The 17893-nt window shown below is 35.1% G+C and overlaps 1 protein-coding gene across 1 annotated transcript in view; it reads left to right on the plus strand.

Moving 5' to 3' along the window:
* Positions 1–17640, plus strand: part of LOC144444842 (arf-GAP with SH3 domain, ANK repeat and PH domain-containing protein 2-like) — a 46790-nt gene extending 29150 nt beyond the window's left edge. Inside the window, exons 5-22 of the mRNA XM_078134394.1 lie at positions 650–725; positions 1150–1203; positions 1564–1649; positions 2373–2532; positions 3450–3714; positions 4213–4437; positions 5123–5256; positions 5789–5877; positions 6269–6449; positions 7405–7606; positions 9553–9752; positions 10591–10801; positions 11032–11184; positions 12131–12203; positions 13104–13204; positions 13792–13919; positions 14369–14482; positions 15069–17640. Coding sequence (XP_077990520.1) covers positions 650–725; positions 1150–1203; positions 1564–1649; positions 2373–2532; positions 3450–3714; positions 4213–4437; positions 5123–5256; positions 5789–5877; positions 6269–6449; positions 7405–7606; positions 9553–9752; positions 10591–10801; positions 11032–11184; positions 12131–12203; positions 13104–13204; positions 13792–13919; positions 14369–14482; positions 15069–15143 — 2527 coding nt within the window. The 3' untranslated portion in view covers positions 15144–17640. The remainder of the gene's footprint in view (positions 1–649; positions 726–1149; positions 1204–1563; positions 1650–2372; positions 2533–3449; positions 3715–4212; positions 4438–5122; positions 5257–5788; positions 5878–6268; positions 6450–7404; positions 7607–9552; positions 9753–10590; positions 10802–11031; positions 11185–12130; positions 12204–13103; positions 13205–13791; positions 13920–14368; positions 14483–15068) is intronic.
* The last annotated feature ends 253 nt before the right edge of the window (positions 17641–17893 follow it).

Raw genomic sequence — 17893 nt, forward strand, 5'->3', positions numbered from 1 at the left:
TAAAAAAAAAATGACAAAAATTAAGTATACCAAAAATCCCTGTATGTTGTCAAATATTTTGCTTTACCATCAAGATATTGACAGGTTTCATACACGCTATTGGGGACCTCAGGAATAGCGCCCTCATGTGTCAACATCTAAACAAAAGTATTATGTAATGTAACCGTTGGTGGCGCTATTTAGCGTAGAATTCACCAGCACATTTGTGTTTACCATAACTTGATTCACCACACATAGCTTAGGTTTTCAGTTTAATTAACATCTTTGTTCAAGGTAGGGAAATCTTTCTGATAAAATAATTAGTGAAAGTGTGTGACATGATTTCTGAAAGACATTATCATCATTGTTTTGTTTTAAGAAGAAAAATCAAGAGTAACAACATTATTGTGGTACAAATAGTGTTGTTACGTTTTCAAATATATGTAGTCATCCACAGTAAAATTCCTGTGGTAGAATTATGTAGAGCGCCACCAATGGTCAGAGTGTGAAAATGTAGAATTAGAACAGAAATTTTGTTTTTTATGTAATATTGTTGTTTGAGTACATGTACTTTTACATAAGGATGAAAAGAGGTGTTGGACTCTAAAATAGTTCATTCTAATGTTCGTTATCATCATCATTATTGTTATGTTATTTTGTTATGTTTCAGTGCAAAGATAGAAAAAGAGAAGAAACAAATCGCCAAGGAAGCAGGAATGATCAGAACAGAGATATCGGGGTCAGAGGTTAGTGATATTTGAATGTTTGAACTTTGACCTTTGTGACTTGTATGGATGATAAGTGAAACAAGTTCAGATCATTACTTAGAATCAACTTGAGTCGTATTTTGTAATTTGTTTGTGTCTCCTCCCACTCAAAGCAGCCAGTGTTTTAAGTTAGTTGCTTAGACATACTAAAAACCAAATCCTGGTAGAACCTCCTTCCAGAGGTAAACTTTCTCTACAGGGACATGCATCTACAGACGAGAATTTTGGTACACTTTATAAAAAAAACTATGAGAAACCCGTGGCTCTAATGTGTGTTTTTAATGTCACTCCCAGAATAACTGTTTTAGTATAGTAGAAAACTGCTCCTGTATTAGATTCATTCACAGTTGTTAGAAAGTTTGTAAAACATGAGTATCAAAATGTTGTATTTTACTATCCACAGATTGCTGTTGAAATGGAAAGGGAGAGAAGAATGTTTCAGTTACAGGCCTGTGAGGTGAGAAACAAACATATATTAGTCCTGTCCCCTGTGTGAATCATTTTTAAATGATCTAAAGAATGTTTCAGTTACAGGCCTGTGAGCTGAGAAACAAATAGAAACATAAATATAGCTTTGCTGGACACATTTTATTTTTTGTGTTCCTGTACCCATGGTACAAAGTTACACCCACTCCAACAGTTGTGTTTGTCATACCTGCATATCTATCCACACCTGTGGTATTTAACTTTTGTAAGATGCAGTTTCCAGCTCAGAATTGTTTTTGCATATATACTTTAAAATGTTGTCATGGTAACCCATTGAAGTAGATGTATAACAGTGTCCTCCAGAAAAATAAATCTGTTTTTTTTTTCACAGTACATGATAAAGATTAATGAAGTGAGGGCCAAGAAAGGAGTAGAGCTATTACAGCATTTAGTAGAGTTCTGTTACACACAAACAAAGTAAGTATATTTTGTGTATAAAAAAAATTGAGACACCTAAATTTACAAGCCAGCGTTTCAATCCTATGCATTAGTCCTATCTTTATTAGTGGACCAACTTTGTCTATAGCTCTTGACAGTACACAATTTTTCACTCCCCAATTTTGATCCATTTTCAAGATGGGCATTTAAAGGCTTATACCAAGAAATGTACAGTCACTGAGTATACAAGGGTCCTCAGTTGAATACTGTTGGTAAGGTGGGGTGTGTAATCAATCAATCAATCAATCAATCAATCAATCAATCAATCAATCAATCAATCAATCAATTAATCCATAAACTGTATTCCAAGAGGGTAGCCCAGTTGGCCGAGGCCCATCTTCCTCGAGGCCCTCTAAATAAAAAAGACAGAAGAGACAAATACAAACTGTACAATAAGGACATACAATAAACAGCAAAAGTGTCTAAAATTTTGTCATAAAATATTGGTGACAGCCACGTGTGATGGAAGACATCAATGTTCTATTTCTCACTTCAAGTGGTAAGGTATTTCAAATATTTGCACCAGAAAACATAAAACTTCAAAAATTCAATTCTAGGTTGAGGTAAAATTGATATGAATTGTACTAGTCACATATTATGCACATACCACCATGGTACCATTGCATTTACACTTTCTGTATATGTAAAATTGATAGTTTTCGCATCATTTACATTTCACACATACACTGTTGTGTTTTACAGTTTCTTTCAAGATGGAATGAAGACGTTGGAACATTTTAAAAGTTACATAGAGGAACTGACAGTCCAACTACAACATATAAAACAACAACAGGACGAAGAAAAGAAAGAACTTGTTGACTTGAGGAATGTCTTGAGAGGGAACTTAGCACTTGAAAAAGAGGTACGTACAGATAAAAATAAATACCTATTTTAGATGTAAAAGTCGTATTTATTATAAATTATTAAATTCTTACTTTAAAATTTTTGTTGTTGCAAATAATGACGTATGTTTGATGTTGTATGCTGCACCTGATTGAAAAATAATGTATGTACCATTTGATAATATTCACATTATTTGTCTCCATTCAGCCCAGGAAAATATGAGTGACCTAAGGGGCCTTGTCATTACAAGTTGCGAGATGAGAACTGACAAACCCTTAGGTCATGAATATCTTTCCGTCTGAATGAAGAAAAAATTTTGGGGAATAGTATGCGTTTTACTATATACACTTGGTAGACTTCCACATGCCTCAGAGAGTTTTAGAGAATAAGTGATTTGAACAAGATGTCCAGTGACAGTCGCCATCTAGTCATTTACATATCATTACCCCCAGACTCTATGGGTAGGTTGAAATCTGAGGAGTCTGGGTAACTGAAACTAAGATATAGAAATAATGATTTAGTGTCGGGGTCAGGGCAATGAAACAACTTACAAAGTTGTATAAAATCTTACAAGTATTATTAACATGCATGAGCCAGGTTCAACTAAAAATATGGAGTATATACTCTGGTTGTTCTATGTCACAACAACGCGTGTCTATGTCACTTGTTCTGCTGTGTTTGAAATATGAGTCAATATGCTCAAAATTGGAATTACTTTCCTTGATTATTTTTTATATTACTGGCAATTGTATAATTATATTACTTCCCAATATTTTTCTTCATTCAGTCGGAAAATACTGGTGACCTAAGGGTTGTCACTATTCGTCTAGCGACTTGTAGTGACAAGGGCCCACTTTGATCACTCATATTTTCCTTGGCTGAACGAAGAAAAATATTGAGGAATAAGAATACCTAATTGTCTTTTTTTTGTTTCAGTCACAAAGTAACAATGCAGCATACACATTACATCAACCTAAGGGTAATAAAACTCACGGCAGTGAGAAGGATGGCTACTTACTGAAACGAAGTGAAGGTATCAGAAAAGTGTATCAGAAGAGGAAATGTTTGATAAAGAGTGGTTATCTATCCATTGCACATTCCACGTCTAGTAAACCACCTGTTATGTTAAATTTATTGACCTGTCAAGTCAAGTTTGTACCGGAGGAACAAGGTGGAAGGAAATGTTTTGATCTTATATCAAGTAAGTGTATAGAAAAGTAATACTTGCAGTAATACTGTGTTATAATTTGATGCAGTATACATTGTGGGATTTTGTACAGTACTGGTGTAGATGGGTTGGGGAGTGGGGTGATGGGGATAGGGGGTGGGGGTGGGGGGGGGGGTGGAGGTATTTTAGAGGTGGGTGTTTAGAAAGAGTACTGGTGTGGATGGGTGGGGTTGGGAGTGGGGGGGGTGTGGTGGAGGTAATTTAGAGTTGGGTGTTTAGAAATAGCAGAATAGTATTCCTCTTTCTGACACTAGGTGGCAGTATTTACAAAATGACTGCATCCCTACTCATTGGCACACTGTTCACCAATCGGTAAGCCCAATATGGCATTTGAAGAACCATCTGCGTAGATCTTTCTTTTACCTAGAAAAGCTAGCACTAAATATTAGTCCCACTTCATTCTTTATAACTTAGCTACTTTAGTTCCAATCACTGTGAGTAAACCATGGTATTCTGATTTGTTTTCATCAGGAAATAGAACATATCATTTTATGGCGGAGTCAGAGGAAGAAATGGAAGAATGGATGTCTGTGTTAAATAACAGTAGAGAAGAAGCTCTCAGTAGTGCCTTTGATGACACCAATCAACAAAAACACTTATCAGCCAGTAAAAGTGTACGAGAACTAACACAGAGTATTGTTGAAGAGGTGAAGAGGATGCCAGGCAATGATATATGTTGTGACTGCAATACAGTAGGTCAGTAACTCAGTGATGATGTTCAACAGCGCCCTCTATTAATTTGGTTTGCACCTAAACAGCGCCCTCTGGTGACAGTGATACACCTGTAAACTATGGCCTCAAGTGACTGGTGTATCTGAAAAGATTTTTTTTGAGAAAATATTAAGAAACACTGGCAATTTCTTTGATATGATTAAGTCATTGATACACACACAAGGATATAGTTTCTTACAAAAGTAAACAATGTCTACTTGAAAAGTGTAACACTAGGAAAATTTCTTTAGGGACTTGGATGAAATATGAAGACATTGAAAACAATGTCATGTGTTTGGCCTTCACGTACACATTCCACTGCCTGTCTTTCAAGTTTGGGTTCTAAACAAAACTCTGTACACATCATTATATGTACGCCTGCACAGACATGCTGCCTTGTGCGTATGTATTCTAACGTGTATCTAAACGTTTCTAATATCACAAGTTCAGAACTCATGAATAAGTATATCACTTCCTTTTAATCTAGTCCTTTTTGCAACCAATAGAAGTGTATTGATATAAAGTTGACATATTTGTCAAACAGACCCCACCTGGTTGTCAACCAATAGAAATGTATTAATATAAAGTTTACATATTTGTTAAACAGACCCCACCTGGTTGTCAACCAATAGAAATGTATTAATATAAAGTTTACATATTTGTTAAACAGACCCCACCTGGTTGTCAACCAATCTTGGCATTTTGACCTGTATAGAGTGTAGTGGAGTACATAGAGATATGGGTGTCCACATATCTAGGACACAGTCTCTGACCTTAGATGTACCAGGAACATCACAATTACTGGTAAGTAGAACTTTTACATTAAAGGGGCACTGTCTGTAACTTTATGGTTCTTGGTGGTTAGTAGAACTTTTATCATTAAAGGGGCACTGTCTGTAATTATATGTTTCTTGGTGGTTAGTAGAACATCTGATGTACATATTGCCTGGCTATGAGGGCACTAGTAGAGGTCTTGTATTATGAGGGCTGTTATATAGCAATTATTTCCTAGAGTTGAAAGCCAAGGTAAATAGTTACTCCATAACAGCACATGGGGTAATATGATGTCTACTAGTGCCCGAATAAGGCCAGGCATTAAGTGTTTACTTTTATAACACACAATGTTCTCAATGCAAATTCCCAATAAGACTTCCATACTACATGAATAGTGCCCTACGGAAAATAAAATGCGACTAGTGTCCATATATAGAATTTGGGTCACTATGGGTCAATAGTCCATACCATGTGATGCAATCTAAGCCAATCACTGAAGGCTATATGAAAACAATGTGCCATTTTGCTAAACTAAATAGCGTTTTTATTTTGTTATGAACAGCTTGCTACAAATGTAGGGAATGACATGTTTAATAACATCATGGAAGAAACGGCTAATCTCAAAGAAAAACCTACATCAACCAGTTCCATGTGAGTATACATGTATAATTAATCATTAGATATGTATGTACAACAATTCACATCTTGTTTTCAGTACAAAGGTTAGAGTGGCCTGCTTGGAATCTGCAGTTTGTTGGTACATGCCTCATTGCTGTCACCTTGTGTTTTGAATGGCTAAAATCCTTGAGTAAGATTTGAACTGCTAAAAGTGTAGTCCAGTCAACAACATTTCAATATTATTATTGTGTAATTATCATAATATGTAAAGTCACATGATCATGACAGTCTTTAAGCCTATCAGATTGATCATACCTAAAGCAGTAAGCCATATCAGTGATTGTATGATCAGTTTTTCACCAATCAGATTTGCTGTTATTGACTGAGTCATGTTCAATACTTTCCTGATAATTTGTCTAAACAGGGAGGAAAGGAAAGCGTACATCAGAGCCAAATATGAACAGCACAGTTTTGCCAAAAAGGTGAACAATACAACAGAAGAGAGTTTGGTCGATTTAGAACAAGCCGTCATTACCGGAGACATGGAAAAATTACTACAAGTGTTTTCTGAAGGAGTGGATCTAATGTCACCACTACCCCATCATGTAAGCACAGCTTTTTTGACTTATAGAGGGTGCTATGCATACCATAAGCCAGACAAATGAGGGTGCTGTCTTCAGTGAAAATTATTCTGTTCACTGCTATTCCAAATAGTACATTAAATTTTAAAACTAACATCTTTATTCCTACAAGAACAAATAAAATAGTCCTACTCATAAAGGGCGCTATACATACTGGCATCTCACCATAGTGGGTACTGTTTCTAATGAGAATAATTCTGTCAGTCTGACCCACTGTACATATAGTCAATGTTCTTTCTATCTTACAAATCTGAAGTTGTAAATTTCAGTCTCACCCTCTCAATAGCCATTTTTTGGCTTCTTACATTACAGCTCTAAAGTTGTTGTAAAAATGAAATGGAAAAACAAACAAAATGATATATTCAACATGTTCATTTATTGTTCGTTATTATCTTCATGCAAAATGAGCTCTTGTCATATTGAGCAAGACAGCTGTAACAAGTTTACAATACAACCCTGATAATGCTAACAAGACTTTGTAATCCCCCAAAACATTAATGACACATGAATGGTCATTGTCTTAGTAATTATCTAATTATATGTATAGTAATAAATAATTAGATATTATTCCCCAATATTTTTCTTCATTCAGCCAAAGAAAATAGGAGTGACCTAGGGGTCTTTGTCTCTACTACTAGTCACTAGACGAGTCATGACAAAACCCTTAGTCACGAGTATTTTCTGGCTGAATGAAGAAAAATATTTGAGAATAACATAACTATACCACCACCAGTAATATGAAAAAAAAATCGGGGAAACTAATGGCAATTTTAAACATTTTGACTCATAATTTGAATACAGTAGAACAAGTGACACAGACACATGTTTTCGTGACATAGAATGACCATATTCAATATTTTCTGTTGAACCTGGCTCTTGAATGATGTAAGAACTTTTGTCCTTATATAATTTTTTTCAGGTGAATGAATCGACAGCACTTCATCTAGCTATAGAGAGACAGGATTGTCGGAACCTTCACGTTGTAGATTTCATTATTCAGAACTCTTCACAGATAGATAGGGCAACGAAAGATGCAAACACAGTCGCACATCTGTGTGCACAGTTTGATAAAACAGAAAGTCTCAAACTTATTCTGAGAAGTGGATTGAAAATTAACACTGGTAAGTAAAATGAGAAGTTTTCTGTTTCGTAAATGTATCTAGTTTGTAAGATAATTCGCCTCTTCAACAATACTACTCTGTGTTAGTTCTCCTTCACTTTTACTGGCTGATAAAGTGTTTTTGTAAGGTAACACCACACTATCAGCTGCTCACGCCTGTACAGCTTTGTTAGTCTGTGCCTGCAAGATCGAAACATGTACTTGTGATAAAAATTTAGTTTTTAGTGATTAGAAGTTCAAACAGAGGTCATTATGTAGATTAAAATCAAACAGAACAGTTTGTGATGATTAGAATGGTTTTTGTCATGATGTTAATTTGTTTGTACTTGATAAAATACCAGACTTTGGCCCAGAAACTTTTGTTTACTATTGATGTTATAATGTCATGAATCAACATTGAAAGGCTGACATCATGGTCATTTTGATACCTTTTACATCATAACGATATTTGATTGGCTGCAACCAAATCTTGTTGCACTGTGCAGGATATTGGGCAGTTTAGTACAGTTGTGGTTTAGATGCCTGATAAGGCTGAACAACACAACATATCTTACAGTCTCAGCCTGGGAAGTTAACTCTTTGCGCAATATTTTTTATGATCACTTTGCCCCTAACTTCTAAATTTTAGGAGCAAAATGCAGGCAAAATTCTAAACTTAGGAGCAAAGTGCAAGTAAAATTTAAAACTTATGAGCAAAGTAAAAAAATAGACACTCAAAGTTTGCAAAAAGTTAACTTTTAGATTTGAAACTTTAATTCTTAACATAGATACCAATACCATGTTCATGATAAGTTGTGTTCATTACTGTTGAGAGACATTGAATATGATGCTACAGTACATGTATGTGTGTATATTGTGTAGTTACCAATATCATGTTCATGTTAAGTCGTTATGTTCATTGCTGTTCTGTTCTGTTCAGAGACATTCAATATGATGATACAGTATGCATGCTTAACATACATCGGCCTAGGAAGTTGTCGGTATTTGCTGGTGAAAAATTTGCCAATGCCGGTGAATTTCTAGAAATATTGGCATTTAAGAGGTGACATTCTAAAATTACTGGCATTTAAACGGTAAAATTTCAAATTTACCAGCATTTTAACGGTAAATTTTAAAGGTCACTAGCAACATAATTCATACTTTGCAGTGTAGACTAAACATCCTGACTGACGTACTCTGACTCCGAATGTATCAAAACATATGAAGACAGACAATGTTGTTGACGTTAATTTTGATTGACACTTCCAATAGATAACAATGGATAACCATTCACATGTGCAGTGTAAAAAAAAAATTGATAGGTTATTGTTGTACAGGACCATGTCAGCAAGCCTTTGATTTCGACAAAATTTTGCTTTCCCAGTTTGTAATGTCAGGTTTCGTTCATCCACGGCCTGATGTCTGCACTTGTGTAATAAAATAATAGCACTTGTAAAGCTTGTTGAATAAAAGAAGATCAGTTCAATTACAGAGAATGCACACTTCGTGATGAGACTAGAACTTGAGGAGATAGATACGAGTTCGATATGAAATGATAAGAACTTACTCCCAATGAGGTTGAATTTAAAACCTTACACCTTAAAAGGTTTTAAATTCAACATCATTAGGAGCAAGTTCTTATCATTTCATATCAAACTTGTAAAGCGATATATATCTTAAAATTTCATAGGTACTGAACACTACAAAAGCGATAAAAATTAAAAAGTGGTAAACACACTAAAAGAGTCATAAAGGTCATTGACATAAAAGAATCCCATGTAATGAAAAGTTCTTCATATTGTTATAGCTACAAAGTGGGATAGGATACGAAACATACATTGTTGACCAAACATTTTTCGATCTTGTCAAATGCGTACAGGATTGTTTCAAGATAGTAAAATCCCTGAAAAGTACACTGATATTGATATTTTGACATTAAATTTAATTACGTTTTGTTTTTATCTATAGAAAATAAAAATGGCGAGACACCACTGGATATTGCTAGACGACTTGAAAACAGGCATTGTGAGGAATTACTACAACAAGCTGCCATGGGTAAATATGGACACTGTGAAAATGTGAATGTAGAATGGGGATTTTCAGAAGTAGATTCTTACGACGATGGAATGGAATTCAGTGATGATGATGAATTGGAGGAAAGACACAAGGTGAAAACAACATTTTATTGTTTACTTCATTAATTACAACGTCAGACATCAGACTGAATGAAAGGAACCTGCTACAAACAGAGAAAGTAAAGCAACGAATTGGATTAATAACACTTGGGTCAACATGTTGGAAGTACAGAGACTTGTATTACATTCCATCATTTGATAAGAACAGTCATATGGCCTCTTTACACAATAGTTCACGTTCACAAACAAATGTCCAGTTCCCGTGACACTGCATGTACACATAAAGAGGCCATAAAAGTGTTCTTATCAAACCATGATGTGTAATACAAGTCTCTTCTGTTCAAACATGCTGAGCCAAGTGTTATTAATCCATTTCATTTGTTCACTTTCCTTGTTTGCAACAGGTTCTGTTCATCCACAGTCTGATGTCAACAGTTGTATCTCTATTGTCCAAACCTTCACATCTATGAATCATCTAAATATATACAGTCAAAGATCTTAAAATCTCTCCCAACTTTTCCATATGAAAGTTTCTGGTCATTTTGAAATAATAATAGAGATATGTGGGTTCACCATCTTGTTTTTGAGGAAATTACAAAAAAAAAATTCACATAGAGTTAGCACACTGTGGCAGCCATATTGGATTCTAAAATGACAAAATTGTAATATCATTTTGACCTCTCTTTAAAGCAAATTTACAGTGTTCCCATTTATTGATTTTGATTGAGAATATTTCTTGAACACAGTACAACAAGAAGTTATTTCCGAGGTGTGTTCTATGTTATACAAGAGTTTCTTCAACTGTTAAGAAATTAAAAATACAAGCTTGCAAAAATTTATTGTTCATAATGAATTTTTTTTTTTCTGTCAGAGTCCTGTAAAGAGACCTAAAAGACCTAACAGACCTATGACGATGATAGAGCCATCACTGCAACAAACCAATGGACATTTAAGTCATTTAGTGAGCGGTAGTATTAGAGACAGGACGGCGTCATCTGGAGGTTCTAGACGTGATAAAGCAGCAACTACAGCTGGCATTCTAGATGACAACGAAAGACCTCAACTTGCACCAAAACCTCGAGGTATGCTGTGCGTAAATTTGTCAGATATGTTTCGATAACTTGTTGTACCGTAAGTTTGGATCAATGCCAACTCCATACTGATAAGTGAAAGTGAATGAAACCAGCACATTTTGTCTTATTGAGCAGTACACTTTAGTATCCTTTCTGTATTGGGAACAGAATTTGACGCTCTAAAATTTTGAAATGATAAACATTACTCAAAATTTTACATCATTATTTCCTCCAATCAGGTCTTATACCACCCCCTCTACCACCTCCCCATGCTTCTAAGAGGAAGGCTCCTGCCCCTCCACCGACAGGTCATCACAGGACATCATCGGATCCATATCCTCCTCCCAGTCCCCCTCCTCCAGTGCCTCCAGTGAGGGGTACATCAGTACAAGGTAAGTGCTGCTGTGATTGGTTACGCCATGTTATCTAAGCACTTATTGACTGAATAAAAGTTATGTATTTGATTGACAGAGATATTTATGAAAGGTTTGACTTCATACAGGTACAATAAAATCCCTCGTTCAATTTTTATTGCATTTCCTTGTCATTTCCATCAAAATTATATTTCTAACATCTTTGAGATGCTTTGAGTAGTTCAATGTAGTTGTATATAAAATGTGCTATTCTGCTTATCTGAGATAAAGGTTTTCATGATTTTGCCACTAGGGGGTGCTGTTTGCAATCTGGTTTGGGGCTGAAAATGTAAGCCTGAACAGTTTGGTATTACAGCTTAAAGACGTAGACAGCAGCCACAAAGTTTCGACTTAATTTCCATGCTGCTCTCACTGTGCTATTTTATTAGCAACTACCAATAATAACAACATGCCCAACCACTACAAAGTGATCTTTTACAGACAGTTTTGTTCACAGCTTTGTGCATTGTCATATGATCAACAGCCATGACCAAATATTAACCTGCACTTTGCCAAATCTGGGGTGCCTGTGATCCTTTCATGTGAAATGGCTGGAAATCTAGATTATTATGTATTAGTACAGTTAGTTATATATTCCATACTCTTTAGTTCAATATTAGGTTTGTGCATGGTATGACAGAATCCCATGACATGTGAGTGCCAGTGTGGCATACTCGGGGTATTTGCATGAGTGCTTGCAGTGTTCTCTGCACCCATACTTTCACAAGCGTATCGATTCACGTGATTTCGTGTGTAGCAAATGATCATGTCCTCATTTGCATACAGTTATGCCGTGAAAATACCGCTAGTATGCGTGTGCACCAGTACAAGTAATATCAAGTACATATGTAATAATAACTTACATTTAATATTTCATATTTTTGTTCCTAAATTATAACCTTGTCATATTCTTTAATTCTTTCAGGTGATTCATCGCCACCGCCAACCCCACCACCGAAAACTAATAGTCTTATAGAACAAATGAAGCAAACACTGAGGTAAGAATCACAGTCAGCATTGTACACATGTGATTGTAAAAATATCAAAATATAATTAACTGTACCTTCCACAGTCAAAGCAAATCATCAGCAGAAGTCCCATGCTACAGTACATGAATAGTACCCTAGGGAAAACAAAATATTGATAGTGCCCTCTGTATGCAAATTGAGGTCACTATAGGTCACTTGTCCATACCACATGAATCAGTGAAGGCTGCATGACAATGATATGTAGTTATAAATCCACATACTCAGCAAGGTACCACTACTGTGCATTGTCTTGTTAAATCTATCACTCTGACAATAAAAGCAAAATTTTTAGTTTTACAAGTCTGTCGTAGTGTGCCTAAAGCGTGACTTCCACAGTACATGTAGTAACTTTATGCTGACATTGTAAGCCACAGTTCTAAATGTAATGGCATAACTGAAAGTAAATGTTTTGTACTCATCTGAGATGGGGTGGGAAGACTTAAAAATGTTAATACACCAGTGTATCCCATTAATAGAATTTGTGTTGTGGGTCAAAATGATAGAAATTTTGTAAGTGATAGGGAATACAAAATTTTGTGTACATCACAAGAAATTCTCCTGCATCAGTGGCATTTCAATTCAACAAAAGGCCCACACATACATGCAGAGAAACATATTAAAGTAACTTATAAGTATATGTTCACACACACACACACACACACACACACTCTCTCTCTCTCTCTCTCTCTCTCTCTCTCTCTCTCTCTCTCTCTCTCTCTCTCTCTCTCTCTCTCTCTCTCTCTCTCTCTCTCTCTCTCTCTCTCTCTCTCTCTCTCTCTCTCTCTCTCTCTCTCTCTCTCTCTCATATTTTTTCATAAAATGTTACCATGCCAATATATATTTAGATATACATGAATTTGTTTATTGCAGTGATAGACCAGAATTGTTATTCCGGTCAGCTAGAGCACCCAGTCTTCCATCTAAACAACAACAACATCACTCGTCAGCAACCAACCAGCAACAAGCAGTTAGTAAGTATTAGTGTCATAGTTACTGTACCCATAGTTGCTGTTGTCATAGTTAGTGTACCGTTGCTATAGTTTCAAATCCTACACAAACAGTCTCTTTACCAACAGGAAACCTGTAACAATCACTTCGGAAGTATCATTGTTTTAAACATCATAACGGTTGTCATAAGTATCGATTCCCAAAGTTAGAACCTTTGAGTTGAGTTTTGTTGAACCCATCCAGTTTTCATTTGTGTGATTGTTGTCATGGTTATAGTTGCCATAGGTTTCAAATCTACATAAATTATTGGGATCCGACATCAGCACCAAATTAGCAACAATCACTCAGTAAGAACAGTTGTCATAGTTACTGTTGCCATAGTTTCTCATCCCTGCACAAATATCTCCAGTCATCAGTAATAAACCAGGTAACTTACTATTTACAAGTTTTGTTGTCATAGTGACAAGATTGCCTATAGGTTTGGAACCTTAAACTGACAATCGTCAGTTATTTGTAACTTTGTGTAGCACTGGCCATACTGAATGTTGCTAGTACAGTTTATAATTATTTAGTTCTGAAATTAATTATTCGTTGTTTACTTTTGATGTAGCATTGCCCAGGAATTTCCCAAATGTCAACAATACGAGTCATGTGATCAGTACTACCCAATCATCATCCATCACAGAAGTTGACCACCACCAACAGACGCCAGTGCCCAAGCCTAGAGTTCAGACACAGGTAAAGACATTATTTTTTTATTTGAATTTTGAACTATTTGTCCTTAAAGTGGCCATATGGATGGGGATATGGTATTTATTTAGGGTTTTTAATCTATAAAACAATTTTATCATACCTTCCAACTTGTAAAATCAATATGAAACAATGATGACTAAGTCTGTGTTTGCGACTCAATACATTACAAAAAGCTAAAACACAATGTGTAAAACATTTCTTAATGTATGTATGTACAATGACAAACATTTTACATTTTATTAATCTGCAATTTAGTGATTTACAAACACAGACTTGGTCAATATTGTTTCACTTTGATTTTTCAAGTAGGAAGCCATGATAAAATTGTTTTATCAATAACAAATCCAAAATAAATAAACAATCCTCATTTGCATGGCAATTTTAATGCCTTGTGATTCAAATATTTGATGCGAGTTGTTTATATTTTGATATAGAAAAAGAAGAGAGTGAAGGCACTGTATGATTGTGAGGCTGACAACGATGATGAAATATCCTTTGAAGAAGGTGATGTTATTTTAGTAACTGAAGAGACAGATGCTGAGTGGTGGGTAAGTGAATAACACCAGTGTATACTTTCAAATTGATGTTCACTACTGCAAGAAGTACTAGGAATTTCAAACCATTCATTCTAAGTAGAGGACAAGTTATAGGTACATGTATTCTGGAAAATTACCTGGGGAAATGAATTTCTTTTTTGAAATGTGACATTTAGTGTCATGGCTGTTGTAGGTTTCAGACAACTCATATTGATAAATTATGTTATTTCATCTCAGTGTAGGAGACAACAAAATGTTCGCACACTTTCAGGTCTTGTCATATATAAAATACTTTGCACCCACTCATCCATCCCTCCCTCCCTTGCTAACCACCCATCCAACCGTCCAACCATCCATCCATCAACCCAGACAACCAACTAATCATCTCAACCATCCATCAATTCATCAATTCATCCAAAATCCATCTCTCCCTCCCTACTCACCCAACCACCCACCCGACCAACCAATCATCCAACCCACCAAGTAACCAAACAAGCATATGAAAGTTAACGTTTTCAGAAATATTTGTAATGACATTTATATATTTCATAGACATTTTTATAATTCTTTAATTTTTCTCTGTTTTTTTCACCAACAGATTGGAGAAGTTGAAGGCCGTCCACATCACAAAGGCTTCTTTCCTGTCAGTTTTGTACATTTATTGGCAGAGTAAGAAAACTTAAACCAAGAACACGACTAACTTTTCTCAAGATGCAATAATTTTACTAAAATTTTTACTGTACAGTCTATTTTAAACAAAAGAAAAATCTATCTTTGTTGGGTGGTAGTTGTTTTTTAATGTGATTTTTATGGAAATAATTGTCTGAAAACTGTCTTAGGTGCTTTTTTTTTTTACACATATTACTGCCAGTATTATACATATTGCATGCAATTGTGCACCCCCTATTTCCAATCCACTATTACAATTATGATACCAAGACCATTCCAAAACAGCAAAATTAATAGGTTATGTTTGGTTTATGAAAACGTTCGATAGAAATAGTAGACTTTGAATAGATAACATGTAGATTTAGTCCGTAAAGGGGTAACTGTCAAACAGCGTAATGTACAATGCTGTCATGTGAATTTGGTCCTTAAAGGGGTAACTGACAAACAGCGTAATGTACAATGCTGTCATGTGAATTTGGTCCTTAAAGGGGTAACTGACAAACCGCGTAATGAACAATGCTGTCATGTGAATTTGGTCCTTAAAGGGGTAACTAACAGAAACAGTGTAATGTACAATGCTGTCATGTGAATTTGGTCCTTAAAGGGGTAACTAACAGAAACAGTGTAATGTACAATGCTGTCATGTGAATTTGATCCTTAAAGGGGTAACTAACAGAAACAGTGTAATGTGCAATTCTGTCATGTGAATTTGCATAATGTACAAGGCTATCATGTGAATTTGGTCCTTAAAGGGGTAACTGACAAAAACACATTACACTGCTACCACATGAATTTTGACCATAAAGGAGAATTGTCGAAAGCAATATACATTTGTACTGCTATCATGTGAATTTGGTCGTCAAAGAGGCAGCTGACAGTAACAGCGTAAGGTGCACTGCTATCATGTGAATTTGGCCCTCAAGGGGTAACTCAAACAATAGTATATGGTTTTATAATACTTGGCTGGGAGAACTTTTCAAATATAAATAACAGAATCCAAATAAAACTTTATACTAGTAGACATAATGCCAACGTAATCTCATGGTTTCTGAGCCTCCCCTTTAAGGATGGGTGCACTGTATTCATTTGGATGTATTTTCATTCACTTTTTACATTATTGGTAAAATAATAACATTACCTGATCACTTATATAGGTCACTGTCATATGCAAATATGATAAGAGAAAGTCAAGTTCATTACTGTGGGAGGTCTACAATATTTTGATACTCTTTGTCATAAACACAGTCAATATGATACTCACAGAAATAAATGTCTGTCAATTTAGATAAAAACTAATAAGTAAATGGACACGTGGAGAAACCATTGCTGTTTTAGCAAAGAATGTGAAATTTAATTGCATAAATTAATTTGGCATCAATTTCATTTGCATACATTAATCTCACAGCCATGTTGTATTCTAGTAAAACGAATTATAACAACTTATAAATACCAATAATTTTGATTGGTCTGTATCGTGGTCAGTTGTTAATAACAGTAAATTTGATTGGGCCTTAACACTGTGTAAGTTGTAGATAACACCAATTTTTATTGGTCCAGATCATGGTAAGATGTTAATAACAATAATGTCTATTGGTCAGCTATATTGCAAGCTTGTATATTTTATGAACCACAAAAATTGAAGTTTGACCAATAGCTGTGAATGTTACTCATAAAGTCACATTTTGAAAAACTTCTCATGTAATATTGTATATTCTCATTTTTATGGTACAAACCGTTTGCTCTGCATTTGGAACTGTGATATTTTGTCACTTTTTCTTCAACGTCGTGCTAGTCTTACTCCAAAGTGATAGTTTATTTTGATCTGGTGATATTTATTAAGTTTCCAGATCAGACTAAATAGCCGTTATCAGAAACATGTAAAGGCTGTTGGTTTTTTAAAAAATGTGTGATTATAGATTAATTTTCGCAAACCAAATTGATATTACCAGTTCTGTCTTTGAAAATAATCATCCATAGACCCTTTATCTCTGACGTGACTCAGCAAGTTTGAGACAAAAGATTGTCTGAGATCCAAAAAAATGAAGATTTTAAAATATCTATAAAGCTTGATTTGTAGTGATATCAACTGACCAACATTTTTTTGGTGAAATGGCACAGAATACAAGAAAGATATGCTTACTTCAACTTATTTTAAAAAGGGAAATATAAACTTTTCAAGAATAAAAATGTCTGTGAGGTGAACACTTTGTACTTCAATGCATCTGAGGTTGAAACTTTATATGACTGTATTGCTAAAATACTGCAGTGCCTTCCAAGTTAGACTGCAAGATATGTCGTGTCACACTCCACCCTCACCGGCCAACTCTATCCATGAAATGGGTGTTAGGGCGTCATGGCGTACTTTACAGACTACTTCCAAGTAAATGGACAAATCTTTTTACTAAAGTTATACTTTTGACATGTTTTATATGGCGATGGTATATATATACATATTAATTATACTTGCATTTTTACAAGTATACATGTAATAAAATTTGACATTGTGATTTTACAATCTATCAATTCATGTGTGCACGACGTCATGTTATTTCAATGTGAATTTTTCTGTGTGAGTTTGGGATTCTGTGAAGAGTGTAGGGTGTGAAATCTTGTCGGAGTAAAGCTTCAGGAGTGTACACATTGCAGCATGAACTCTGACCTACATTTCCAATGAACCATCTTCATATAAAGTGATAGCTGTGTCACAGTATGTGTATCAACTGCAGTTGTAACACACCTACTACATTTGCTGTG

The sequence above is a fragment of the Glandiceps talaboti genome, chromosome 13 (genome assembly GCF_964340395.1).
Source record: "Glandiceps talaboti chromosome 13, keGlaTala1.1, whole genome shotgun sequence".
In the NCBI taxonomy this organism is placed as follows: Eukaryota; Metazoa; Hemichordata; class Enteropneusta; family Spengelidae; genus Glandiceps; species Glandiceps talaboti.